The 26,462-nt window shown below is 41.6% G+C and overlaps 1 protein-coding gene across 7 annotated transcripts in view; it reads right to left on the bottom strand.

Moving 5' to 3' along the window:
• Positions 1–344: 344 nt before the first annotated feature.
• The window catches only part of kif13ba (kinesin family member 13Ba), a 45,423-nt gene continuing 19,305 nt past the window's right edge, over positions 345–26,462 (bottom strand). For 4 of the 7 annotated variants that reach the window (XM_006779721.2, XM_035905089.2, XM_035905097.2 and 1 more), the window contains exons 8-39: positions 25,365–25,452; positions 24,544–24,678; positions 19,795–19,907; positions 19,495–19,606; positions 19,178–19,390; positions 18,986–19,096; positions 18,696–18,830; positions 17,996–18,126; positions 16,778–16,864; positions 16,463–16,653; positions 16,100–16,379; positions 15,816–15,978; positions 15,571–15,726; positions 15,302–15,451; positions 14,819–14,944; positions 14,525–14,698; positions 14,222–14,379; positions 14,010–14,142; positions 13,722–13,877; positions 13,508–13,607; positions 13,235–13,361; positions 12,795–12,850; positions 12,581–12,705; positions 12,226–12,501; positions 11,990–12,142; positions 11,763–11,840; positions 11,605–11,655; positions 10,515–10,671; positions 9,566–9,696; positions 7,640–7,702; positions 6,288–6,867; positions 345–6,203 (exon numbers count right to left, since the gene is read on the bottom strand). In XM_006779721.2, coding sequence (XP_006779784.2) covers positions 5,998–6,203; positions 6,288–6,867; positions 7,640–7,702; positions 9,566–9,696; positions 10,515–10,671; positions 11,605–11,655; positions 11,763–11,840; positions 11,990–12,142; positions 12,226–12,501; positions 12,581–12,705; positions 12,795–12,850; positions 13,235–13,361; positions 13,508–13,607; positions 13,722–13,877; positions 14,010–14,142; positions 14,222–14,379; positions 14,525–14,698; positions 14,819–14,944; positions 15,302–15,451; positions 15,571–15,726; positions 15,816–15,978; positions 16,100–16,379; positions 16,463–16,653; positions 16,778–16,864; positions 17,996–18,126; positions 18,696–18,830; positions 18,986–19,096; positions 19,178–19,390; positions 19,495–19,606; positions 19,795–19,907; positions 24,544–24,678; positions 25,365–25,452 — 4,915 coding nt within the window. In that variant the 3' untranslated portion in view covers positions 345–5,997. The remainder of the gene's footprint in view (positions 6,204–6,287; positions 6,868–7,639; positions 7,703–9,565; positions 9,697–10,514; positions 10,672–11,604; positions 11,656–11,762; positions 11,841–11,989; positions 12,143–12,225; positions 12,502–12,580; positions 12,706–12,794; positions 12,851–13,234; positions 13,362–13,507; positions 13,608–13,721; positions 13,878–14,009; positions 14,143–14,221; positions 14,380–14,524; positions 14,699–14,818; positions 14,945–15,301; positions 15,452–15,570; positions 15,727–15,815; positions 15,979–16,099; positions 16,380–16,462; positions 16,654–16,777; positions 16,865–17,995; positions 18,127–18,695; positions 18,831–18,985; positions 19,097–19,177; positions 19,391–19,494; positions 19,607–19,794; positions 19,908–24,543; positions 24,679–25,364; positions 25,453–26,462) is intronic. The other 3 variants (XM_035905103.2, XM_035905099.2, XM_035905098.2) reach the window with 3 other exon arrangements.

Here is a 26,462-nt window from a genome sequence, read left to right on the forward strand (position 1 = left end):
GCTGTTTCAACACATGAAAGAAACACAACAGGAAATCTGTAAACTTACAGGTAAAGTTCCAGAAAATGGAAAAAAGTTCCAGTGGTGCCAGCTGTGTTGTGAGATAACAAACGAAACAAACAAAATGCAGTTATTTCTAAAAACTTCAAGCATCAAATCTTCTAGGCACAAACAAACAAATACTCTGTTAATATTCCTCTTTTTTAAATTTTATTTAATCTTATCAGATTACCCTTCAGATGGTTTTAAAAAAAGAAAAAGAAAAAACTTATTATAATACATGTTTATTCTTTGGATTGCAGCATATAATTACATAAAACAATTAAATTAATCAAAACCCAAACTTGTGCTCAGATTTTTTCTTTTATAATTCTTAATATGAGCATATATATACACACACACATACATACATCGAACAAGCACTTGGATGGTGCACTCACACATACAAATGACACATCAGGACAAACCTGCCCTAAAGGATCAATAGTAGCAGTGACCGATAATGATTAGTTAAGATGATAGATGGGCTTTATTAATACTGCTGACCAGGCTGAAGCCCAATAAACAAACACTTGAATATTTAAATATTTTCAGCTGAATGGGTTAAAACATACACGACTGAAAATAATTTTTTTGTCGTCGTTTTTTGCAGGAGTAACAAGAGCAGTAAACTCTCTGACTCGGCAAGCACCAATCGCTCAGCTCGGTAAAAATATGGCGGCTGGTACCTCAGAGGAATTGATAACAGCCTTTAAAATACACCAGCAGACGTATCTTAAATGATGCACATGCAACAAGGCGGTAATGCATCGCCCGATGCCCTCATATTGCTCATTTGTGCAGTTTATGCTAGCACAGAAAACAGGAACTTGCTGCCAGCAGTGAAAGGCTGTAAAAAAAATAACTATAAAAGGGCCTCGGAGCAGGAGGTGGCATAAGCAGAGGTAGTTTCAAGGTGAAAACTAACTACCCAGGCAGGCAAATATGCTTTTGTCCAACACAAATCCAAGAAAATACAATTTCGAAGATAAGATTTGATCCCAAGTAGCTGTTAGGTTGCTGCTGCAGGGCAGTGGTGGGTTAGATTTCACTGTCTAGCTATATAGAAAATTCCCTGTGAGGAAGTCAGGCATTGGTACCCACTAGGGGGCGACACATTAGCCTTCCTTTAACTGGAAGAGAGTAATAAACCTGACAGCTCCTGTGGACCAAACCATTAAAAATTAAACCCGACTGGCTTTCTGTGGTTTTGGAATGACCCTTTTGAATACTGCTGAGTTTAGTACAGAGCAGAGCTGAAATTGTTGCTGCTGAAACTAGTCTGGCTCCAGGTTGAAGGCCACATTAAGGCAGGCGGGGGTTTGCTCAAAACCAGTGATCCTATACTCAGCATGCAGCTGCAGGCAGTACGACAGACGATGCAAAGACATGGGACTGAAAATGAGCAAAATAAAAGCAAAAGAAACTGTGAGGGACAAAAGATTCGTCCAGACCGACATAGATGGCTATGCTTGGATCCATATCACAGGAATACAAGTAGAATTAAATGTGGTCTTGATGGTAGTGTCATGGAAACAATCTCTACCTCTAATCTTTAAAACTACTGCAGCAGAGATGGAGCCTTTTGAATTGAAGCTAGAATATTTAACTCACCCAAAGAGCAATTACTAATGCTACACTTCCTTTTGTTCAGTTCTTCTTTAAAAAAAAGAAAAAAAAAGAAAAAAGAAATCGACTCTTGTTGACGTGTGGCTCTTGAGCATCCTGCAGTCTACAGAGCTGTATTTTTATCTGCTTTATGCCCTCATCACACTTGATCCACTGCTATGGGGAGCTAAACAGGAGATTGTGCTGGAAGAGAAGTCCATCTACATTGGAGCTTAGCTCTGCTTGGCTCTACATTTTACAGTTTAACTTCTGGGAGGAAAACAGTGAGTAATCTTAAAAAATCATACTAGGAGAAGGAGAAGAAAAACAGGTAATCTGAAACAAAAAAACCCACTTCATCTTTAAAAAAGAAAAAACAGTTTGTATTTTTCTTCTTACATGTACAATAATTCCAGAAATTAAGTCTTCAATTCCCTCTGGAGGCGTTTGTGCAAATGAATTGAAGCGTTGATATGAAAAAAGTGTGTGAAAGATACATGGTCACATGGTTTCTGAGGCACAACAACATAAAAGAACATCCAGAAGCCTGAAGTGATCTCAAACACACAAAGCAGAGCAGACACCAGGACGGGAAAGTCTGCCGGCCGCAGAGACTGGAATTAGTATTTTTGCCAGTAGAGCAGCGAGGGCGAAGGCTTGCCGCTCTATGCTGAAGTCCCAGGAAATGTACGTGAAACGGCCGCTGACGGTTATTTTCCCATCTTGGCAACGACTCAAAGACACAACTGAATCAGAGACAGGTGCACTCAACACTCACCCACACGCACAAACGCACACAGGAACACTTCCTTTATTACCACCGAACTGTCACAGACCACATTATTGAAAACTAACCGACAGAGCACTTCACAACCTGCTAACTAATGACACAACAGGCAGAAACTAGCCAATCAGAGGACTCCAGAGGTCTGGACTTTATGGCCAGACAATAAATACACAGATAATAAAATAGACTGTGGAGCCTCATCTTATATATTCAATCAGTTTCCTGTACAGAAGTGATTCTTCACCCAGAAAATATCCTGCCCATCGCTTCTTCGAGGCTCATACGACAAAGCGCCTCATTCGTAAGAATTTTACTAAGTCATAAAAATATATGGGCCACTGAACCAGGAGCACGGACTTTAGTTTTGTTTGTTAATTTGGGAATTAAACACTACTACTGAGATCCAATCTATCGTACAGTATGAGACACGAGTAATCAACTGATTCATTTACAGGTAAATTTACAACGCTAATAGCAGCGATTTTAATTAAATCATTTGTGCAACATTTATTTATTCAAATAAAAAGGCTTTACCAGCTTGTGTGCGATCACTGCGTGCACACAAGCATTTCAACATAAATAGTAACTTCACTGATGGATCCATAAAGACGATAGTGTTCAGACATAGTGTGTTTACAGTATAAGCACACAGTAATCCAGATAACCGTTCCATCATCAACATCAGGAACCTGAAAACCATTACAGACACCAAAAACCTGCCTCATCCTTCAATAAAACTTATTCAGTTCATTGGGAGGCTCTTTTAAAGGAACCATAGAGCTAAAATATCCCAAGAACGTTCAAAATGAATTATTTTCCACCTTTAAAACCATCTGGCCGTGCTTCATCCTCCCTCTGAGACAAACCGAACACTTCCTCACCTCAGTCTCGACATTACTCCAGAGATTTAGTGTAGCCTTTCCAAAAAGGACCGCCTAAATTAAAAAAGCAAAAGCCAACAAAACTCCAGAACCCTCCAAAAAAACATCTCCCATAATGCAACTCAGTAGCAGCTTTTATTAGAGTCTCACCACAAGGTTAATGCATCTGTGGCTTCATGGTATAAATTTATAGAAAAGTGTCATTTGCTCAGGTGTATAAAGCTCCTCCTCAGAGCTACAGGACGTTTTCACAGGTAGTAAAACTTTTCAATGAGAACTGAACTGGATTGGCCCTTTAAAGGAGATCTATTATGCTCATTTCCAGGATTTTCATTCTTTCCCATGTGACTGAAAACAGTTTGCTTTGTATCACTTATCATGTTGGAATAGCATCGTTTTGTCAGACTTCTTGTGAAAGCTGCATAAACTTGAAACTTAAACTTGAGAGTCACAATTAAAAAGAAAGGCTGACACTTTCACTTTAATTTTTGCTTTTCTCCTTGGACTTCCATCATGTAACAGATTAAAAGACAACTTACTCAAAATAACCCATATTTATATTATAATTGGCCTCGGTGGAGCCCCTCAATTCAAAGTGAAATAAGCTATTTTAGCTCCGTTCCCCTCGCTTCAGGATGCCTTTCCTGATTGGCTCCTGAGATTAACCTGAGATGATTAGGTCATATAGAGCCAAGAATATAAAAACTGTCTGAAACAGAGCATTTTGAGAAGCTTAAATAAAGCCTTAGATTTTGGCTTATAGGGATTACTTGTGCAAACATTTATTTTAGATATGATCGTTCCCCACTGTAAAAGTATATACATTACAGGAAATGAGTAAAAGCATAATAGGTGTCCTTTAACTTGTAAAAGCACTGCAAACACATATACCATCTTCATTCCTAATAGTGCTTTGGTGCACTGAAACGATTTAAATCACAATAAATCACAAGAATAAAATTCAGTGTAAAAATGTCATCATCCCTCTGGAATGTTTCATAAAACCTAATTAAAAAAATGTCTACGATATCTTTTAAATTTTCTTCCACAGATCAGTCAGGACTGCCTCTGGGTTTAACACGTTCCCAAAATGTACTCATAGCTCGTTCTCCCATTTGTGTCAGTACAAAGAAACGAGGACTAAAAACTTACTTTTAAAAAGATCAAATGCATAGAAGCAAATTCACCCTTCTCTCAAGCTTAAGTCACTTTCTTTTCCTCAGCACATACTCTGCCCATTTCCACCTCCACAGCACTAAGGTGCTGCCCAAACAGCGCCTCCTGGTGTCCGGATATCATCAGTCACTTTCAGGGACATGGGAATATCCTGACTGGGATTAAAAATCCAAACAAACAAAAGAATAAAACAAACGAAACAAAGACGACACCAAAGAAAGCCGACCTGTTCTCGTTACCTTATCTGGTCGCTGCATCATGACCACAGACATGTTCTGCTCACGTACAGAAGCTCCTTATCCAATGTCTCCAGTGCAAAAATCAACTTTTAAAGCCTCCCAGTTTCATAGTGGCTTTGTCGCGACTATTCCTGCTGTACGACGCTAATCTTTAACACCATCACGACTACAACATTAACGTACACACAGAGCAACACTGTACAACATTTACACACACACACGCACACACACACTGTGCTTTCCCCTCTGCAGTCCCTGAGATCACCTCACACTTAGCACAAGGCATTCTCTTCAACACAAACACGGCTACAAGGAGTTAAATATACAGACAAATGCAAACCAAGCCATGGTGAAGGCACATTCTGGGAGGATCAATCTTCAAAAGAAAATGGGAAAAAAAAAAGGAGTCCAAGAGGGAGAGTCAAAGTGTCAGTCTGCAAATTGGACCTGGAGAGTTCAGGAAGGTGGCAACCGTAGCGTTAAATTCTGGACTATCAAGTAGAGGCATCATATGCAGGGATACAAACATGTCAAGTGTGAAAACGCAGCAAATATCTACTGCCACAATACGATTTGAGGTTTGTGGTACTCAGGAACTGAGATAAATAAATAAAATGTCAAAGAAAAGTGACGCCAATCTTCACTGCCTAATAGTCAGCTTTAGAAAATCTTTATGGTCAAATAGGATCATTTGACTTCTTTTAACAACTATTATAGGCTGACAATTAATCGTGAAAGATGAACGACAACAAAAAAAAAAATAATAATAAGATGGGGCCAGTAAATCCATTAGCCTTGTCCTTTGAAAGTCTTCCATCCCACTGTAAAAATCCCTGCTCCCAACCAAATTACCCCAGTGTGACCACAAAAAAGCCACATGTTTGCATCCCTGTATATCAGCTAAGAAAGCATCATCCAGCCTGCAGGGTTCAGTCCTCACTCCTGGTCCAAATAGTTCTGCTTTTCATTCAGTCTCAGCAGTCTTCCCACTGACTGCTAATTTAAGTAGCATCATCTTCCCGCATGATAACTGGTCCCTTCCATGTACTTCCAAATATCCTGCATAGTCTTTCGTTATCTTACTTGAATTGTTCATGAAAGTTCTCTTTACCGTGTTTACTTTATATCCATCCAGACTCTATGAATGGATGCAGTGAGTGTAGAATCTAACTGTAGGAGGTTAGGCAGTAGGTCAGTTGTAGAGTATGAGCCTGTTGCATAGCTGAGAGGAGGACAACGACGATTGTGGGCTCTTAGTTTTCATGTCTCAGCTGCTCCAGGATTTGCGATTCTCCCCTCGGCGTGCAACAATGGCTTCTCCTCGCAGGATGGGGACGTGGGCAGAAGGGGTAAACTCCCCTGTCTGCCGATTGGTCCGCTCGCGGGAGGACAGCCGGTTTGGGCGGACCAGCACCCCGTAACCCGGCTTACAGTGGAAATACCGCTGACCTCCGACGGAGCCGTCGTTCTTACCTGCAAACATAAGGTCACCTCCATCAATCGACAGACATTTAGGACTATGGTGGACTGCGCTGATCCTTTTAACTGGATACATACCTACAGGAGTGTCCAGCTCCACCCCCACCCAAACTCCTTCAGCAAACTGTGTCACCCCAATGTAGCGCACCGTCCCCGCCTTATTGTTCCCTACTGTAACATATGCTCCTTCTGTCAGCCAATCAGGCAGCACGTCTTCACCACCTCGCTCATCATCCTCCACAAAGATCTCTAGTCTCTCAAAGCCTTCACTTCCTCCGGAGTTTATCAGCTTCTGTTCGGAGGAGACGTCGGACGTGATGCTATTGTGATTGGCTGAGTTGTGAGAAGCAGGCGAAGGGACGGCTGACACCTTGGCACCAAACTGAGAAGGAGAGGTCACAATATCGTTCCTGTCAGCGCCCTGCTGCTGGGGGTTTGTGGGTAACGTGGTCTCGGCAGCCAGGAGGGAGGAGGATGAGGAGGAGGGTTGGAGAACGTCACACAGGGTAGCTGTAGAAACGCTAGCAGAGAAGTAGCCGCTTGACGACTGGCTGAGGGGGCTGAGAGGGGTGGTGTCATGCGGGTCATGCACAGGAAGAGGAGAGACTTCTGGGAGCTCTGCCCGTCTGTCTTTGGCTGGGGGCCGTAGAATAGCAGTCTACAGGAAACCGGGGGGACAGATAAGAGCATGCAGACAAGGCAAAACAAAAGAGTAATCAACAACAGCAATCAACCTTCAAAATAAAACGTGACAGGAAGAAGTCTAGGGTCTGCTAATCTCATCTTTTGACTGCGTTGACTCCCTATAGAGCCCCAAGGTGCATATCAGGCTAAAGCATACGTTACTGTGTACGGGGTGAGCTACGGCACAGATTTAGTGCAGTTCTATAAATCAAGCACAATGCAATTACGCCAATGAGTGAATCGCTGAAAAGGTCTTAAACTGCACATAAAGAGCAATTCATTAAAACTTACAATGGGACCACATTAAGAACCGATGTGGAATTGGAATCTAGTAAGGATGCATCTTACAGAGAAAGAAGAGAATAAACAGAACTACAGAACTGTATAATGGGACTGCGTGATTTGGGTACTGGATCTTCAGTTGCTTTTAGTATCCCTAATTTATAAAAGTGCATTATCAGACTGTTGCAATGACCCTTCAAAGGGATGGGGGGTGTTAGTTGATAGATTGGGCAGCAGGGATTAATGGAAATCATCCTCTAATGCTGCAAACTGAAAACAGAGACTGTGGTTACCTAATGCGGTTTATCCTCAAAGAACCAAGTGGATTAAACTACAAATAAAAATGACTAATCAAAGGTATTCATGTTATTTTGATCTCAAACAAAATCTGATTAAACCTGATTAAAATTAAGTTACTGATAAACCAAACAGCATGAAAAGGATAAGACGAGATTTAATCTCACCGTCTCGGTCTTTCCTTTGTTGTCGTCCCCTCCTGATGAGGTCACTATACGAGGCACGTGCTGCTGAGTGACGAGGACACAACAGGGAAAAAAGAAATGCAAATAAACAGGCTGTGGCAGGCTAATGGCACTGAATCAATGCTATGTATTTAACATCATGTCATGCTGCATATGCAACGTTCGTTTACTACAGTCATGGCCAAAAGTTTTCAGACTGCTAAAATTTGTATCTCATACACTTTGTTCCTTCATTTCCCTGCCCTGGAAGTGTGCCAGAGGGCGAGCACCTGGTGGCCTGGCCTTAGTCCATGGGCCCACCCTTTCGTAAGTCCACCACCCACAGGAAGGGCTGGATGCAGTGTGTGCTGGGCAGATTCCTGGCTACCAAGGCTAGCAGTGGGGAAGGAGCCTGAGCTAATGTGTAAGGTTGAGAAGTACTGGATAGAGATAGTCAGGCTCAACTCAACACACAGCTCTGGAGTCATCTTTGGTGAGAGGCAGCGGAGTGTGGTGGGCATTCTTAGTATCCCCATGGCTTCCTGTACAGAGTTTTTCCTCAGTGGACCAGAGGGTTTGTTCCCTGAGCCTTCAGGTCGGGAAACAGGTCCTGACTGTCATCTCCACTTGTGCAACAAATGACAGTTTAGAGCACCTGGCCTTCTTGGAGTCCCTTGGTAGAGTGCTTGACGGTGCTCCACCTGGGGATTCTGTCAGTGAGACCTGGAGGGGTGTGACTGGCCTGCCACACCTGAGTGGTGTTCTACTACTGGACTCCTGTACAAACCACAGTTTGTCCACAGAAAACCATGTTTGAACATAAAGGTGTCCATAAGGGCACCAGGACATCCCAGGCAGCTCGATGATCAATTTTGTAATTGTGTCATAATGGGGTTAGCTCCTCCAGCCATACATTCTGCACGCTCGGGTGAAGAGAGGTGCTGAGCTGTCAACTGATCACCAGCTGGTGGTGAGTTGGACCTGTGAGGTCGCACTGGGAATGCCTGGCAGAGGCTACCGTCCACGAAATCTTCAACTCCCAGCCTGAAGGAGCAGTCCTATCAGGCTTGGTTAGACTGTGGGACTTGGAAAGCAGCCAATAAGTGGAAGAAAATGGATGGATCTTTCTATGATATAGTGAAAAACAACGACTTTTACTGGCACATGAAGAGTCAGTATTTACATTTTTGACCCTTCCTTTTCATAACTTGAAGTTCTAAAAAGTGGGGGGTAAGTAGAAATCCTCAAACTAATCAGCTAAGACCACTGATATGGCAGGAATCGATCACCAGTAGTCTAAATCTGGCCAATAAGTTGATAGCCAGCATGCCACACAGAACAACACAGTGCACACTTTCTTTTAGAATTACACAAGTCATTAATTTGTCAATTATAATTCATCAATATTTTACTGAAACCATGAAACCCTGAAGAAAGAATAAAAAAACAACAACAAAAAACCAAACAAACAAACTTTGTGTGCAGCTACAGCATTACTGCTTATTAACGCATGCTGAAATGTCCTGGGCAAGTTGTTGAACCCCAAATTGCTACTGATGCACCGATTGCAGCGTGAGTGTGTGGAAAGCAGGTAAAAACTGCTTAGTGGTGTAACCATAAGTCTGTATGGTTATGTGTGAACTCATAACATGGAGTGAAAAATGTCACCTGCAATCAATAAACTATTTCAATGGGCAGAAAGAGTAGAAATCTATTCTGATTAACCTGTCTACAATTTAGTTCAGTTCATTTCAGTTTTATTGAAATTGCCAAATAACAGCAGTCACCTCATATTGTAACGTAAGGATCCTAGAATAATGGTTCAAATATTTAAAAATAAAAGTTGAAAAAGTGATATTATATCTATTGCAGATATGTAACAAACTCAATACAAGGCTTCCAGGGAATTGCACTGGACCATCTGCTGACCTGCTGGTTTTGCGGCGAAGGTCTCAGCTCCTTCTTCTCATCTCGCACTGGAAACAGAGACTTGAGCAGTTTGGGCATCTGGGGAACCAGCGCCTTAACTGAAAGATAAGAGGCAGCAAGTCCTGAACGACCTGGAGGGGGGGGGGGGAAGAAGGGAAGAAGGCGAGAAGGAGGAAGACGAGGCGAGAAGGGAGGAGGCAGAAGAGAGGGAAGGAAGCAAGGAAACAAGAGGAGGTCCGGGAGGTAGAGGAGGCATGAAAGATTAAGATTGGAAGTTGAAAGTGAGTCCAGAAAATGGCAAAAACCCCAATACTGGGATAGACTAACAGAGGAAGCTGGCAAAAAAAACCCCACTAAACAAAAAACAAACTAACACAAAGATGATTTTAGCCATTAGGAAATGATTTCATAAACACTCTAAATTACTGGACTGTGAAAGAGAAATTATTTAAACATCATTAATTCTGTTTATTTTCAAAACAGAATTACGCAGAAGGACGTCACAGTGAGAATGATTCAAACTGACATTAACATGAAATCACTATGAATCAACTAACTGACAGACAATATTCAATTAATCACAGCAGACATTAAAAAAAAGCTCTGTTCAAGGAGATGAGGAGAGAATGGAGACGTTTACACTAAAAATGAATACAAAGAGAGCAGGTAGATAGTGTGATAACACACCGGACATGGAGGATCCAGCATTTAATAATGTGAACAATGAAACAGCAGATGGTGTGGTTAAATATCTTTGGAACATCAGACAAAAGAGGACAAGGTAGAAGAGAAAGTAAGGTGGAAATCTGTGAGCAGCTCAAGTGGATGAATCCAGGCAGAAAAAAAGGAGGAGAAAAGAATGGCTGGGGGAGTAAGATGGAGTAATGAGCAGAGCCCAAAGTGTTTTATTGACGAGAGAAAGGAGATGGGAAAAGAAGGAGGGGTTTACCTTGCTCTGGTTCCTGGTTCTGTGGAGGAGGAGTGCCGAAGGGAGTAGGTGATGAAGACGGGGAGGTGGAGTAGGTGGAAGGGGAGGAGGCTGGGCGGGGCAGGGTGCGAGGAAACTGAGAGGGCATGTAGATATCCTGCTGACTCTCCCATCGACCCTGAGGGAGCAGACAGAGATAATGTTGGATTTAAAAGATTGAAATATCTGAGTCGTACAGCATCCACAAATTACTGCTCCAAGCACAAAGTATAATTTATGTATAGCTGTTCTTGTCAACTAAAAGATGCAAGTTGGTTAGTTTCTACTTTCAATGTACTACCTGTGCTAATGCACATTATTTTTAAATAATAAATAAGCATATTACTTAAAAGAAAAACAACAACAGCAAAACCAAGAAAAAAACCAAGAAAAAAAAAAACAGGAAAATACCCCTTTTTCAGATATATATGGTAACCGTATGTAAACAAATCATAAAATTTTTTATGCAAATATAGGGTAAAAGCAAACAGGTCTTTCTGTTGATTTAAACTGAAAAAGTTCAAACAAAATTCCTAAACCTTTCGAAATATTGTTTTTTGGTCTTTCAACATTGTTTGTGTTCCAGTGTGCTAATGCACTTTACAATGTGACATTAAAGTTGGGCATAAAAAGTAAACAAAGTTAAATAAGCAGACTAAGAAAAAAAAGTGTCACTTTCTCAAAACTCACTGTCAATAAATTATAAACGTATTTAAATGATTAAGGTTGGTTACTTTGGTTCAGTGCTGAACTCTATAGTGTTTGGTGCTGAGATTAATCTGACTAGTATTACGTAGATACATTTAACTAGAAAAAAAGTTCTTCTTTTATTAATTAAACTAAGTAAATTAAATGACCGCATAAAATTATCGGGTTTATTTAATAACTGAATGCAGTGTTAAATACAAAGAGGGAGGTAAAGTTTTTGATTTCATGCAATAATAACACAGCTGTCTTAGCTCTCTTTATGCACGCTAATGAAGAGAGCTTCCAACATTGCACAGACAACACTCCAGCAGTTACACAGAGTACAGAAACTCATGATTTTGTGCTGTTCAACAGTGCGTATTACCTTATCATCCAGCAGGCAGGTTGTGGACAGGTCTTGTCTACTTCCAGACAGCTGACAGAAGGGACAGGCAAGAGTATAGTGAGAAAAATCCCATCTTATTGCAATATAATGCAATGCCATCTGTGCTATGATGGTCTGCCACTATATTTCATCTTTACCCTGTTAACAGAAGGAGAGCTTATGCTCCGTCTGTTACTCTTCCCTCTGCTAGTCAACTGCTCCTTCACGGCCACTTCCTAAAACACAGAGTATTTTAATGTATATATTAGAAGAAAATATTAGAAGATCATCAATTTAAAAAAAGCTGTGTGACTGGATGAATGCCTGCCTATTCATAATGTGGGTTTAAATTCAATCTACAGCTCTATTATTTATCTCCACCTACCTGTCTGAGTCTATCCAGTGTCAGAATGTTCTCCAGACTCAGGACACTCCGGAGGTATTTCTCAATGGCAGCCTCATCATCGCCTGACTGGCTGTTGTGTGCGCTTGCAGCGAGTCGGGCCAGCATCTCCCTGTCCTCTGAACCAGGAGCATCCTAAAGAGACAAAGCATCATAAAGATTAACAACATGTTTAATAATATGCTTGACAAAACAATGCTTCTTCCCATTGGCCTTACCCCAGGGATGTTGGAAACCACCTCAAAGGTGACCCCACAGCCAGGTACGGTGCTGCGGGTTGACATCCTTCTGAGAAAGTTGTGGGCAAATCCCTGGCGGCCCGGGTTAACATTGACGCAGATCCTTTTTCTCAGCACCAGCTGCATGTCAGCAGGGTGACTGAGCTGGACCACCACCCGTATGGTCAGATAGACACGCTGCTCAGGATATGATCCCCCTCGACTGAGCTGAGGACACTCATGCACAGTGGAGTCCCATGATGCCTCTGCTTTAACCTGTGGAGTGAACAGCTCAGTTACAACAAGGGTTTCTAATGAAAAGACCTCCTTATAAGAATTACAGGTTTATCCTCACCTCTCCATCGTAGTGTCTGACAATCTGTAGATCAAAAAAGTCATCCTCATCCTCTCCATTCAAGATAGCATCCCAACCTCCAGCCTCTGGAACTTCAAACTGGTCTTGAGAGCTGAGGTCATCAGCTGGGGAATCAAAGATATTTCACATTAACTTATATAAAAGGATAAACACTTTGTCAGATTCTGCACAATTTTGCAAATGACTGACTTACGTTTGAGATTGAGGAAGAGGACGGGGATGTGAGTCTCCATGCCAGGCAGAGGAACCCTTTAAAAAAAATCTGTTGCTTAAACCTCTGTGTCTTAAAAGGTTATAATGTATGCTAATTTCCAGCTCAATATTTTTGTTCTCAGACAGAAATCCTTTGCAATTGGCCTACATGCACCTCCTCAGTTCAAACAAGATGCTTTATCTTCCTTCAAGCCGTTATTACAAACTGCAATCAGAAGGTTTGATGAGACTTCTGTTTAAACCAGAGTGTGTGCCTTATATGACCATATTAGGGATATCTGCACTCACTGACATCACAAAGAGCCGTTTAAAATTTTAAAGCGGTTTGATACAGAGCGTTTAAAGCAGCCTGAAGCTGCAGCTTTAGGCTCACAGGGGCTTCAGCTGTTTTCAATAAGAACATCATTTAATGGGCTGTACCATTCAGCAGGTGCTCCAGGAATGCCGCTGCCAGCAGAGGGCACCATTACAGCATTTCTCTCCTCAGTTAGAGTCAAACGCCATTCAAGGAGCTGCGCCTCCCTCTCCATGTCATCTTCTGTTTTTTCTGCACAAAACATGCATGCATTAAACATTTCATTCACCTTATTCCACTTGCAAAGTGTAAATTGCTATAACTGTGAATTAGGATCAGAAACAGTTGTTAAAACCTGTGCATATAAATATTTTGCATACTAATCTACATATTTTTACCTGCTTTGCTAACCAGGCTCTGTAGGTGCTGATCAAGGTATTCCTGTCTCTTGGTGAGAGCACCTAACCACTGCCGCCGTAACCGCTCCAGGTCTCTTTCCTGTCCACCAAAAAACTCAGTTAATCACTCCATCTTCTTCTTCATGTCAGCTACTTCAAAGGCAATTTATGACTCAATGAAAGAGTAAATCACACTGTAGACAGAGCGGTCTACCTGATAACTGTCCATCTCATCTGCTTCCTGGTTTGCTGTGGTGTTTCTGATCTCCACACAGCCCACTGATACAGCGAGCACAATCTCTGCGATCAGGGGCATAGTGCCAGAATCCTGAACTGAGCGCACGTCCACCTGGATTCTTCTCGACTGACCCTAAAGGAGTATGAGGAGAAGGTTGAGGAGGATTAAGAAGACAAGACACTAGTTAGAATATTTAGAAGCCCGCTTTTCGAGTTTTCTGATTCAAACAGGTTGACTGTTTTTGTTGTGATGTGTCATCCTCACCTGCCGAAGCTGGAAGATTCCTCCGGTCCGCACATCTCTGGCAGGTACCACTTCCACTGGAACAAAGTCTCCATTCTCGTTTATCTCCAGGATTTGAATCCACAGCTCGAGCTTACGTGTTACCTCACTCCATCTACAAAATCAGACACTGTTTGCACACCTGTGCTCCTTGCACAACAAGAATCTATATGTACTCTTTCTGTTATATCTACCTGTCTCGTAATGTGCGTGTCTTAGCTTGGATGATGCTGAGGTCCCACAGTGCGGGGTTTCTTCCAGCATCAGCCTGTCTGTGTCCGTACACCTCGATGGCGACTGCCCCTTCTGTAAGGTGCTCGATAAATTCCTCAGTTACGGACACAGCCAGCTCCTACACAAGCCCCCAAAAAACAAGTGCCATTCAGACCGATCCCCAACACATTTTCACACAACTAGAAATCAAAATAGACACCGCTCAGGGAAGCTTCTTGATTTGTTGCAAGACTTGAAATTCTCGTCTTCCCTCCCATGTTTACCTTGCAGCTGTCAAACACCACCATGCAGTGTGGGTCCTTGTTGCTGGGTGATGAGGATGACGTGTCAACTTCGGGAGCCACGATGATAGGCTCAGGCTGGTCCCAGAAAGAATACTGACAGAAGACGAAGTTGGACAGGTACTGAGGAAGACCAGTAGCCTGCAGGATTTTAATCTGTGGATGACAAACAGGAAAAATGAGATGCCAACTAAACATACCTAATAGTCCTGGAAGTATTGGGAAGATTCAGATGGTCTGAATGCACTAAATTTTCTGATGAGCTATGAGTCTTACCATGCAGACCAGTTTGCGATCCTGAACTTCAATGTCTTGGTTGTTGTCAGGTTCATCTCCTCCAGCCATGTTATCCTCTAAGCCCCCTCCAACTCTTACCACCTCCACATGCAGGCGACCTGCAACCTAAACGCAGCAAGAAAACAGAGAAAACATCCTTTAGTATAAGAAAAATACTTTTTTTTGAACGGGGAAAGATGCAAAGCTGTTTAAATAGACTTCATGAATAAAAGTACGGACTTGAATAAGAGAACAGCATGTAAATTTTTCCCAGAATTTGTTCCTTGTCCCCAAAGACTTCCTGTATCTCTGGCTGTTCTATTCTATAGCTGCTCATTCACCACTCAGATTTCAAATGCAATCATCAAAATCAGCTTCCTGGAGTCAATTTTTGCTATCAAAAGAAACTGTTTCTGTAAGTCAGGGCTACTTTTCCTATAAGAAGAAATCTCGGAATTAAACTGGTGACAAATTGTGTTCTACCTCTCCTTTCTGGTTGATGATGGGAACAGCGTACTGCAGTTTGACGTCATAGAAAAGACAGGAAAGGAAGACGTTGGCGACGCCGATCAGACTGTGGTTTTCTTGCTCGTCAAAAAACGGGTCCGCTCGGCGGAAATATGAACGCATTACCTGGACAAGGAAAATTTTAATAGGTAGATGTTAGAGATGTGCTTATTATGTGTGACTTCATAAGATTCCCAATAAGTTTACAGTGAAGCTATCATGGTGGCATATGGCTGTTAACTCACTTGGTCGTCTGGATTATTTAAGTGGTAGTCCTGCCATTCCTGGTACAGCTCTCTCATGTCAACCAGACGGTTCTCCATCTTCTCCAAACTCCAGATCTGTTTGCCCCGACCCCGTCTTCGAACCTGGATCGCTGGTTCACTGAGCACTGCATCCCTCTACACACACACACACATACTTATAAGCTTTTGGGAACACCAGAGGACAGGTCACCCACATGTAAGGGCTTCATGTTTGTGTTTACGACCTTGCGGTTTGCATTAAGGTTGTCTGATGGGATCTGCAGAGTGACTCGGTACTCTGTGTGACGTTCCAGCTCATCTGCAATGAAACAGGCTTCTTGTACCAGGAGGTTCGCCCTGACTATCTGCTCCCTCAACCTCCGAAGACTCCTCACCAACACAGCCTCCCTGCAGAAGGACAACAGGTGGAAAACAACATGAAGGGAGACAGGCGAACGGATGGATTAGGAAAACCAAGTTGGTATTAATCAGCACATTATACATGTTCCTAAAATTCAAAGACACTCACCTGTCCTCACTCCACTGCCTCAGTCTGCTCTGAGCACTGCTTGAATGGCTCATCCCTCCTATACTGAGCCTCTCCATGCTGCGATAGTGAGATTGCTGTCCTGGACCTTGCTGCCCAATTGTTGGCCCTCCAGACTGACCTGTGGACAGGCGTTCTGGGTTGAGCTTCTTACGCAACTGCTGGAGCTCCTGCTCGTACATCTGCCTCTGTCGCTCCAAAGCAGACCGTTTCTCCTCTTCGTGCTGCCTCTCCAGAGACTGGAGGACTGCCTGCATGGGGTCTGAATTGACACAACATTGAGAAGTCAGACAGGAAGTGAAAAAGACATGCTGTTTTCCATAATAGTGTCCTAACACATCTTACCATTGCTGCCCAGGGCTTTCATCATGACCTCTGTCTGGGCAAACTCATACGAGAAGCTGACTTCACTGGACACTTCACTGGCTGTATCACCATCTGCATCCAGCTGCTCACTGCTACCACTGTTCTTCATCACACCACCTTCACCCTCTTCATCATCAGCAGCCCGAGAGCGCCGCTTAGGCAGGTTGATCCTGAAAGTGAGTTAAATGCATTCATCCATGACTCAAAAATATTTTATACAAATAGCCCAAACCGATTGATGGGAGTTTTTTTAAAGACTTAAAATATAAATTAAATAGAAAGAACAGCGGTTACCTAAAGAAGTGGTTGTTTCCCCAGAGGATTCGGTCCCCATGGTGGAGTTGCAGAGCACTGGTTACTGGAGAGCCATTAACACACGTCCTGTTTAAAAAAAAAATGGTGACAATAGTTGAGAGTTGCATTTATATTTATAAAGAACCTCGAACAGAAGCTGAAGTAACCGACTGAAGAAAACATCTCTTTGGTAAGAGGACTTTAACCCTAGTGGGGTTAACTACACTATGTTTAGCCTCATCAGCATAGGGCCTGTATAATGTAGCAAGTTCCAAACAACCAGGACATCTTTTTCTTATCTGGCTTTACTTTGTAATCTTACATCTTGGACATGTATTTGTATTTTATAGCTTATTTAACACCGATGTACCAGCCAGGGACTGCGCATACAATTAGGTAGTAGCTAAATCTAGATTGTTTCTCTCATGAGAATGTTTTTGTCAACGGTCCCTGACAAACACAGAGTAAAACTAAACTTAACTACTCTAACATAAGCAACGCTCACACGAAGGCGTTTATTAACTAAATAAGTCAACCTAATGTTTCCCAGTGTAGTTACAAGTGTGGTCACATAAAATAGGCATTTTTGCACAAGGGTGACAAATTGCATATTTTAGAAAAGACAGCTATAACTTTAGTAAAATAAGAAGAAGCAGTTTAGCAACATATTTGCTGCAGTCTTACTAGATATAAAGCAGTCAGTGTGAGACAGGAGAAAAAAAGTATGTGTATGTTTGTGTAGTTTGTGTAGCATAAAGATATCCTTATGCAATTTAGAACTCTTTTAGCACCTTTTCCCAGCTGATGGTGCCGAACTATTTGAGAGCAACAGGTAAGTAGGCTGACCTTTAAATTGACATAAAGGTCAACCAGAAAAAGGACTATGTGTTTCTGTAGCCAGCAGGAAGGGGGAAAAAAAAAGAATCAGGATATAAATTTCACTCCACTGGTCACAAGTTAATAAGGGAAAAAAACAAGGTTTAAAATGATTGCTGAAAACTACTGACTCTCTCTCTGTGCACTGAGGCTGGAGAGAGAATCCAGCTGGCCAGTGGGCAGTGGTTTTGTGTGTGCTGATCTCTTATCTTGAATATAACCTGCTGAGAAATAAACCACCTTTAGAACTTTAAAAACCCTGGTTTTAATCCAAAGTTACCCAATTAAAACCTTGCAGTGTAATTCTCTGAACTTTGTTTGTGTTACGTTTGCGTTCCTTACCTAGCGTTGCGGTAGGGGGCGAGAATCACAGCTGCCTCTGCTGTGATGTCAATGACACAGTGCTCTGCCTGGATACCCATCCCGCACAGCTGAATGTCCTGGGAGTCTGCTGAGCCCACTTTTGTGTGTTCCTGAGATGTTCAACATGTTACAATCAGCTGACCCAAACAAAAGGGGAATAAAGAGCCTGTCTAGAGGAACACATCACAAATCTTTGGGATGTTCCAGTTATAATTACAATCACAACTGATCTAAATTTTACTCCTTAAACTTTATCTGTTCTAATCGAGCCCATCAAACAGCAACATTATTATGTTTCCATAACAGCTGGTTGCCTTTCAGGTTTCGTATAAATGATTGAAATTTCCTCTTAAGCGTTTTCAAAACCCAGTGCAAGTCACATAACAACTGGTTGCCTTTCAGGCTTCGTATAAATTAATGAAATTTCCAGTGCAAGTCACATGACAACTGGTTCTTCTTCAGCTTGCTATTAAGAAAAATGAAACTTCAGTTTCTATGATTCAAACTGTGTAAAAAAAATAATCTCTTACACATCTGATCAAATTTAGTTTTTAGAGGACAAATCGCTCATTAAGCTGCAGTTACACAACTCTGGTTTAAAAAGAGAGTCAGGAATAATACTTTAGAAAGCATTAGGTAAAGCATGATGGGGACTGTGTGTGTGTGTGTTCATGCAAACCTTCAGGTAGTACACAAGCAGTTCATTGAGTGCAGGATCAGCATTAAGGTTGACAAGAAAACTCTTATCGTCTCCAACTTTAATCCCTGAAGACTGAAGAGAAATACCCAGACTCTCCAACTGCTTCTGACGCTCCTGCAGACACACACAAACAAAAAAAAAACATCAGACTTTCAGCTTTTAAAGTATCTGAATGATGCAGTTTGAGAAAATAAAGACACTGTGCACTGTAATTATTGCACTGAATAAAAACAAAATCAATTACATTTGATGTTTCTTGTGCGTCTCACCTGTGCAATCTCCTCAGTTTTGCGAAGCTTCTCCTCCCACGTGACCGTCATCTCTTGAATCAACTTTTCGGACTCCTCCAGACGGTCTTTGAGCTCTGGAGCTTTCAAAGACTGGCGATAATAAAGCACATGAGAAGCAGGTGAGGCAAATACTTCAACACGGTGATTGCTTAGATTGTGAAGATGTCTCACCTCTGCCTGTGTCAGTTGCACTCGTAGTTTTTCGACTTCCTCTCGGAGCTCCCTGATGATGCGAGCGTTGGGATCTTCATTAACGACAGCATGGTTAACTATGTTCTTTGCTCGGTCGGCATAACGTAGTGTCGACAGCGTCTCCTCGTAGTTGTCTGCCGCTGGACTCACAGTAGCAACCATTGCTGTCCGACTGTTACCTCCCAGGCAGTCCTGGAGAATTCATAAGGGGGGGGGAAAAAAGAAAAATAAGTAAAATATAGAGGAAAAAATGCTATAAAATATTTTGCTCAGATGGTCGTTTATGTTTATCATACCTTCAGTAACCATGTCAAAACAGAGTCTCTGTAAGGAACAAACTTGGTCTTGTTCTTGGCAGTTCCTTGTTCAGCCAGAGCTGAGATCACTAGACCCAGAGTAGTGAGGGACCTTGCAAACACAAAGAGAAACAAACACTTGATTTTCTATAATTTACCAGCTGATGTGTGTTGTTGAGATACTTTAACATCAGGCTTGAATGACCTTGGAAGAAATATTTTTAACCTTTATTGGGAAAACATTTAAAAAACTGTTTTATGTACTGTTTCTCTGTATCCGTGTTTTAATTGCTTCATTACTTGTTGATGTTGCTTCCTTCCTTCAGGCGCTCTCCTGCTGCTCCAGTCTTTGCTGCTCGCTCACTTCCAGCCAAGTCTACTAGACTCAGCCGACTCACCTTTTCCCCACTCGTCTACAGAGATACGGAAAGAGCAAAAAGAAAAATAAAGTCTGATTACTGTCCCATTTGTTGCTGTATCCATGATGCCTTAAGCACTAGAGATGCTCTAGCAGGGTCCTGCAACCCGCGTTGGTGTTTCTGTCCACTGTAAAATGTATTCAGTTTTTTTTCCCCCTCCTTTCTCTGACTTTCCACTGATGTTTTTTTTCCCAGTGTAACAAGCAATGGAACAAAAAGCCATGGTGTTCCCAGGCTGGTTTACAACATATCCAGGGGTTGCAGTAAAGATGATTAGGCACATCTGAATTAACTTCACTTACTTCAGAAAGCAGTAACACTGACCCACAAGGGGTCTGACAAATCTCTAATAACCCTTAAGGAGGCTGATTTTTAAGCAGCTATTACCTGAACACATTTCTGTATGCTTTTAAGTTTAACTGAGCAATATCCTTTCTTGTCTTCTATACTTCTGATTCTTGTAATTCTACCAACCAGAGCACACCGCTATCTTTCAGTGTCTTGATGACAGTTTCCCTCTGTGTCTTCCCAAGGGCTGTTGAAGAGGTGGCTATCACATCTCTATCTGTATGCCACATCCACTCCTGATTGTGACAGGTCAGCAGCTGACAAGGCTGAATCTAACACCTGATCAACACCTGCTGACAAGCCAAAGCAGCCCATCAGCTAAATATCAGCAGATGCAGTCCTCCGTGTGTGTCAACTGTGCACTTGTCAAGCCACCTTGCTTTTCTGCACCCAACAATGTTTTAACAAAGTCGCATACAATGTCATGCAATTACTGATCAGCTAAGCGGCTGATGATCTCTGGTGTGACATGTCTGAACTTTACCAGGTGTTCTTATGTCGAGCCTCCAAAAGATTTTGGCTGAATGTGCACACAGATACAATGATAATGGTGTTCTTGTAAAAGAACTGGTTCACTCCCACTCCCACATAACTCCATAAATCTCTATAAAGTCCACACTGCTTCACTTCAGTTGCAGCCTTGCAGACTCAACAAGCCAACTTCACAAGATGAGACTACCTGCTCCCTTAGCAGAAGAGTAACCCCAGTACACAAAACGCCAAATTCATTACATGAGTCACACTGTGCTACGGGTGAAGCCGAATATACTTAACCTTCCACTGCTTTAGTTTCAGTGTTGTGACCTTTAGGCTCTTCTGGACTGCAAAGCAAAATTTCAGCTAACACCATCCTAACTATTCTTTGACATCACTGGTTTTGATTAAAACAAAAACAAGCTCTCTCTTTTTAGTGTATGTTCATCATTTTTTCTGATTCTAAACTTTCATCAAAATCTTTACAAGTTGTTCAACATTTCAACAAGCTTGACTATTGAGACTTAAACTGACCTACTATGAGGATTTTTAGCTTTTATTCTTGGAGATTTATTGAATCTGGTTCGCCTACTGTCTGAAACAAGCGACTTTAGCATCCTTTAAGCCAGCGGTCCCCAACCTTCTTTACGCCACGGACCGGTTTATATCCGACAATATTTTCACAGACCAGTCTTTAAGGTGTCGCGGATAAATACAACAAACTAAAACCAGTACAGGTGCCAAAAAAAGATTTATTCATATCATATGGGAAACGAACCAAGGAAACAGAGTTAGTGATAAAAAAGATTTAAAAAAACCCTTGAAAACCATAAATTTCACACCCGAGCCCCAACTCTCGCGGCCAGGTACCAAACGACTCACGGACCAGTACCGGTCCGTGGCCTGGGGGTTGGGGACCACTGCTCTAAGCCATTAGAAGCAACTTAGAAGCTGAAAAACAAAAAAACTGATGCTCTATATATCTGACAGTATTACCAATATTGTTATTTGTGTTTCTGTGTCTTTTCTGAATGGCTGACTCCCTCTCTCAAAAAAAAACACCCCCCCCACCCCCCAAAAAATAAAAAAAACAAGAACAAAAAACAACCAAAGTCTGAACAACAGGCCATAGGGCAGGGGTGGGCAACTCCAGACCTCAAGGGCCGGTGTCCTGCAGGTTTTAGATCTCACCCTGGGTCAACACACCTGAATCAAATGATTAGTTCATTACCAGGCGTCTGGAGAACTTCAAGCCATTTAAATCAGCTGTGTTGGATCAAGGACATCTAAAACCTGCAGGACACCAGCCCTTGAGGCCTGGAGTTGCCCACCCCTGCCGTAGGGGCTGCTAGGCTCACTGGCCAAGCTGCACCTGAGCAGGAAAAACCCTCTGAAACAGAGTTTAGGGCAATCTGAAATCTCAGCTAAGAAGGATTTCGAGCATATAAGGTGATGTCATGGTTAGAAATACAACCATGACTAATATGAGAATACACTATTGTAACCTATTTTATCAGGATATATAAATGAAAGAAAATAAGGAAAATCATAATAAGCTAACTTTAGCCTTTTATTACATACAGAAAAGCTTTTCTACATTTTTTCTACACTACATTTTGCAGCAGTTTGTTTGTAGTTGTGAGAATGTGTATGTGTTACTATAAAATAAACATTTGTTAAAGTGGTTTTCATTGTGCTTGGAAAGCAAAGCAACCTTAACTTGAGAAGCAGATAGGTTCAATCTTAAATCTTAAACAGCTGCATTGCATTGTCACCTTGAAATCTCAGGTAAAGTAAACTCAAACTTGAATTCTGAAAAGACTCGCTTATGAGATAAAGCTCACCCTCAGGGACAAGTGATACAGATCAGCCTCACACCAGCACAAGTGTAGATCCCCCAGGACTGAACAAATTGTTAAACAAACAAGAGATGTTTATCCAGAACAGAAAACTAGACCTTTTTTAAATAATGCCCTGAACTGAGAAGTCACGTTAGACAGCTACAGAGAGCGGGGAGGCAAAGCTGATGACTGAACAACACTACCACATGAGAAGCCACAACCTTTTGTAATTCAGTAATTTTAGCTCCTTACTACATCATCAACGATAGGATCTGTAGCCCGGAAACATAAGACTTGGAGATAAACACAAAAGTCTACAGTACCCTGACACTTTTGTCTTGTTCGAGTCTCAACATCTAACTAGCTATTCGAATAGTAAAAAGAGGGAAATACTTTATTATTAAAGAAGGGGAGTTGATACTCGAGTCAGTAACAAATGTAATGCTGTAATGTATCTGCTCATAAAACGAGTGTCGGGGCATCAACACGCAGATACACATGGTAAGAAATAGGGTCAACTCTGCAGTGCAAAAAACAACTGCTACAATACATTTTAAAAACTCTGCATTATACTATACAGCCTGCAAAGTGTTTTATGACACAGAGAAACATCAGGAAATCATAGAGATATAGATAGGTACACATGGCCAAAGCGCAACCAAATTTGACCTTTGAGTTGAAAGCGTGGCTGAAAAGTCCAAACAGGACAGGATACTGAAAGGAAAACCAGTGACAAGAATCTGAGTGTCAGAATGACTCATCCAGCAACAGGTGATTCTGCTACTTGTCTTATTAACCTGCCCCCAACACAGGCTGCGTCATTTGAGGGCGGAGATGAGCTCCAATTCAAAGATCAACGGTCACTATTTCTTTAAAACTGGGGACAGATTATATATTTAGCTTGAAGAAACTTGGAAGCTTAAATACGTGTTGAATATTGAAGTTGACTACCTTAAATGGTGTTCTCACGGTCTCAGAAATACTGCTTACCACTGCCTAACAGGGTTTCAGTGCCATGAAACGAGTCCAACATCCCTAATGACTAATACTCTGCTAGTCAGAGGATCATAAACATAAAAACCAACCTAAATATTGCAGTCAGCACTGCAAACACAGAAACAAAATACTCAAATTGCACCGAATGGTCAAAATTGTGTTCTTTGGAATAACACAAACCAGTAGAGATTTTTAATCTGATGTTCACTTATGACGGGACAATAAAATATAGTGTTAAAAGTAGCAGAAGGATGTGTCAGCTAAGTGATTCACTCACTGACTACACAGTTTATGCGTTTGCTGTCTGTTAGACTTTGTTCAGCTTGATGAACCTACCGGCGAATTGTCTGGCCAACTCAGTGACTGACTCTGGGCGTGACTTGAAAGGAGAGCAGGCTGTATCAACTGACAAACTCACAGTCATGTCTGTGAATTATTAACAGGACTTGCTGGTAGCAACTCTAGCTGGAAATAAGAGCAAGGATCAGGAGAGACTAAGTGGGTCAGTCAGGACGGAGAATTAGTCATTTAAGTCTTTTCTTAGAGAGCCTGGTCACATGGCGGAGCTGACATCATCCCTTTTGGTAGCTTTCTTTTTTCTTGTGGCTTAGATATTATTAAATATAGCAGAAACATTATCGCACCCCAAAAAAGTTCAGCAATCAAAGTGATTAAAAAGTAAAGTCTCAATCATTTCTAAAGCTTTAGATTTCTCGCGCCCGGCAAATCCTTGCAGGCCTTTTGAAGAAAATCTATGTGTGATTGATGTGGCTAGACAGTGTAGAGCATATTTGAGAGCTTAGAAGTGGGTGGATGATGCAGCAGCTTGATGGTGCAGGGATGAGATTATGGCATGGGGACTGAGGGAACATGGTTTGAATCCAAGTTGGAACAGATGTTAACTAGTCATCTTCATAAATAACAGATCAGTTCTGTGTGAGCATGTGTGTGTTTGTGTTGTTATATCTTACCCCAGACTTTAAATCTTTGAGTGTGTGTGTGAGAATAATGTTGAAGACTGCATGCGATCGACTGCTCTCCTCGTTCATGTTGGTAGCAGCGACAGTGCGTGACTTATTGCCCTCTGACATTAGAGACTCGATGTCCTGACGGAAGAAGAGACAATAAACAAACAATACAATCATTTTCATATTTTCCCATTTTGCTTTAATTTCAAAAACAGATTACACAACAGTATTTTACTAAAAAAGAAAATGCTAAAATAGTTTGCCATGCCTTCATAAAAACCACTATTTTGTCACATAAAAGAGAAAATGTGACAAGCATCATTACAAAGCTCACATTCCAACCTTTAATACTTATGCAGTGACAAGTTCATGAGTGAGGATGGATGGATGCAGAGATACTGTAACCATGACATTTAGCTGTAAATTATAAAATTGTTTGTTTCACTTTTATTTGAACGTGCTTTACCTCACTCCGAAAAATAGTTGTCAACATGGCCATAAATTACACGGCACATTCTTTGCCTATTTCTATATTTTATAATGATTATAATTTATAACTGAAAATCACAATATAAAACAACAAAATGTTATCACCATTTTTGATTTGGTTTGTGAGACTACTAACATTTGGTACTTCAAGTGATATGAATAGTCAAAGAGGACGGTGAGAGGAAATGGCAGCAAGAAACTCTGTTCAGGTGTCACAGAAAATCTGAAGAACTGATCAGACAGGATGTGTGGCTGCAGTGCTGCATGGTGGATGTTTGGGGTAGTAGGTGACATAAATGCATGAAAGGTTTTTTTGTTCAGTGAATTGTTTTTACCTTGTAGCTGGCCACCGCTAGTCGAGACAGGCCATCCACGTATGGTCCCAAAACTTTATGTTCTCTCACCCGCAGTGTTTGCCTGCCCCTGGGCATAGAAGAAAATGAGGTTTAAAACAAAGACACGCAACATGGTCACTCATGACCAATTGCATCCAATGCTTGAACAATGATGTCCAAGCAGGGGAGGCAGTAGAGGCTAGGCTCGCTCTGGTAACCAATAGTCCACAGTTCACACTTTGTGAGCACTTGGCTCTCTGACCCCAATTCTAACTTGCCGCAGATCTAAGAACTTCATCATTATCTGACCCACAGCAGAGCACATATGGCAGTCAGATGGTCTGCTAGTCTTTGGTCCGTTTTATTGAGGTTAAAAGTCATGCAGCGAGTGAAGGTCAAAGGTTATAGTGTCTGGGACAGCAGGCACAGGCCTGGGGTCCTGATTTACAGCTGACCTGCTGGACACGAACCGGACAAAAACAGTGACTGCGGAGCAGAATGCTAATCTTTTTATGCACTGACCACAGCAGCTGGTGGATCCAGAACAAACGACAGACTTTCACTGATTTATCAGCTAATCTGAGTTTATGTTAGAGCAGAGCTGCAAGCTGGTCATTTACCAGAAAAGTAGACTTACAGCAGATGTATTTTAGTTTATTGGAATTGTCATTATCATTATTAATGTGCATTTTCTTTTCAAATTATTTTGAAATAAAACGTTTAGCGTCTAAAATATTAGAAAACATTTTCTATTAATGTTTCTCCAAGAACAATTTCAGGGGTTGTGCCTGACATGCAGGTCAAACTCTCCAGATATTCAATATACAATAATGTCAAATACAAAATATCTTCAATCATTTTTGCTTGAAGAATGCCTTGAACAATTCTAGACTTTTAAAACAGTTTCACATGCATTTTCTAAGAATCAACTTTTTAATAAACTGAACAATAAATTAAAATGTGTTCTGATGCTTCAGTGCCTGTGTTTACAGTCTTCTAAATATGTAAAAATGAGTTTGCATTTGAAAATACACCGAAGACTGATGTAATTCTACACCTGCTGGTGCTGTTACAACCTTTGTGGGTTTTACAGTGAGT

This window comes from Neolamprologus brichardi, chromosome 1, assembly GCF_056152115.1.
Source record: "Neolamprologus brichardi isolate AB-2024 chromosome 1, ASM5615211v1, whole genome shotgun sequence".
In the NCBI taxonomy this organism is placed as follows: Eukaryota; Metazoa; Chordata; class Actinopteri; order Cichliformes; family Cichlidae; genus Neolamprologus; species Neolamprologus brichardi.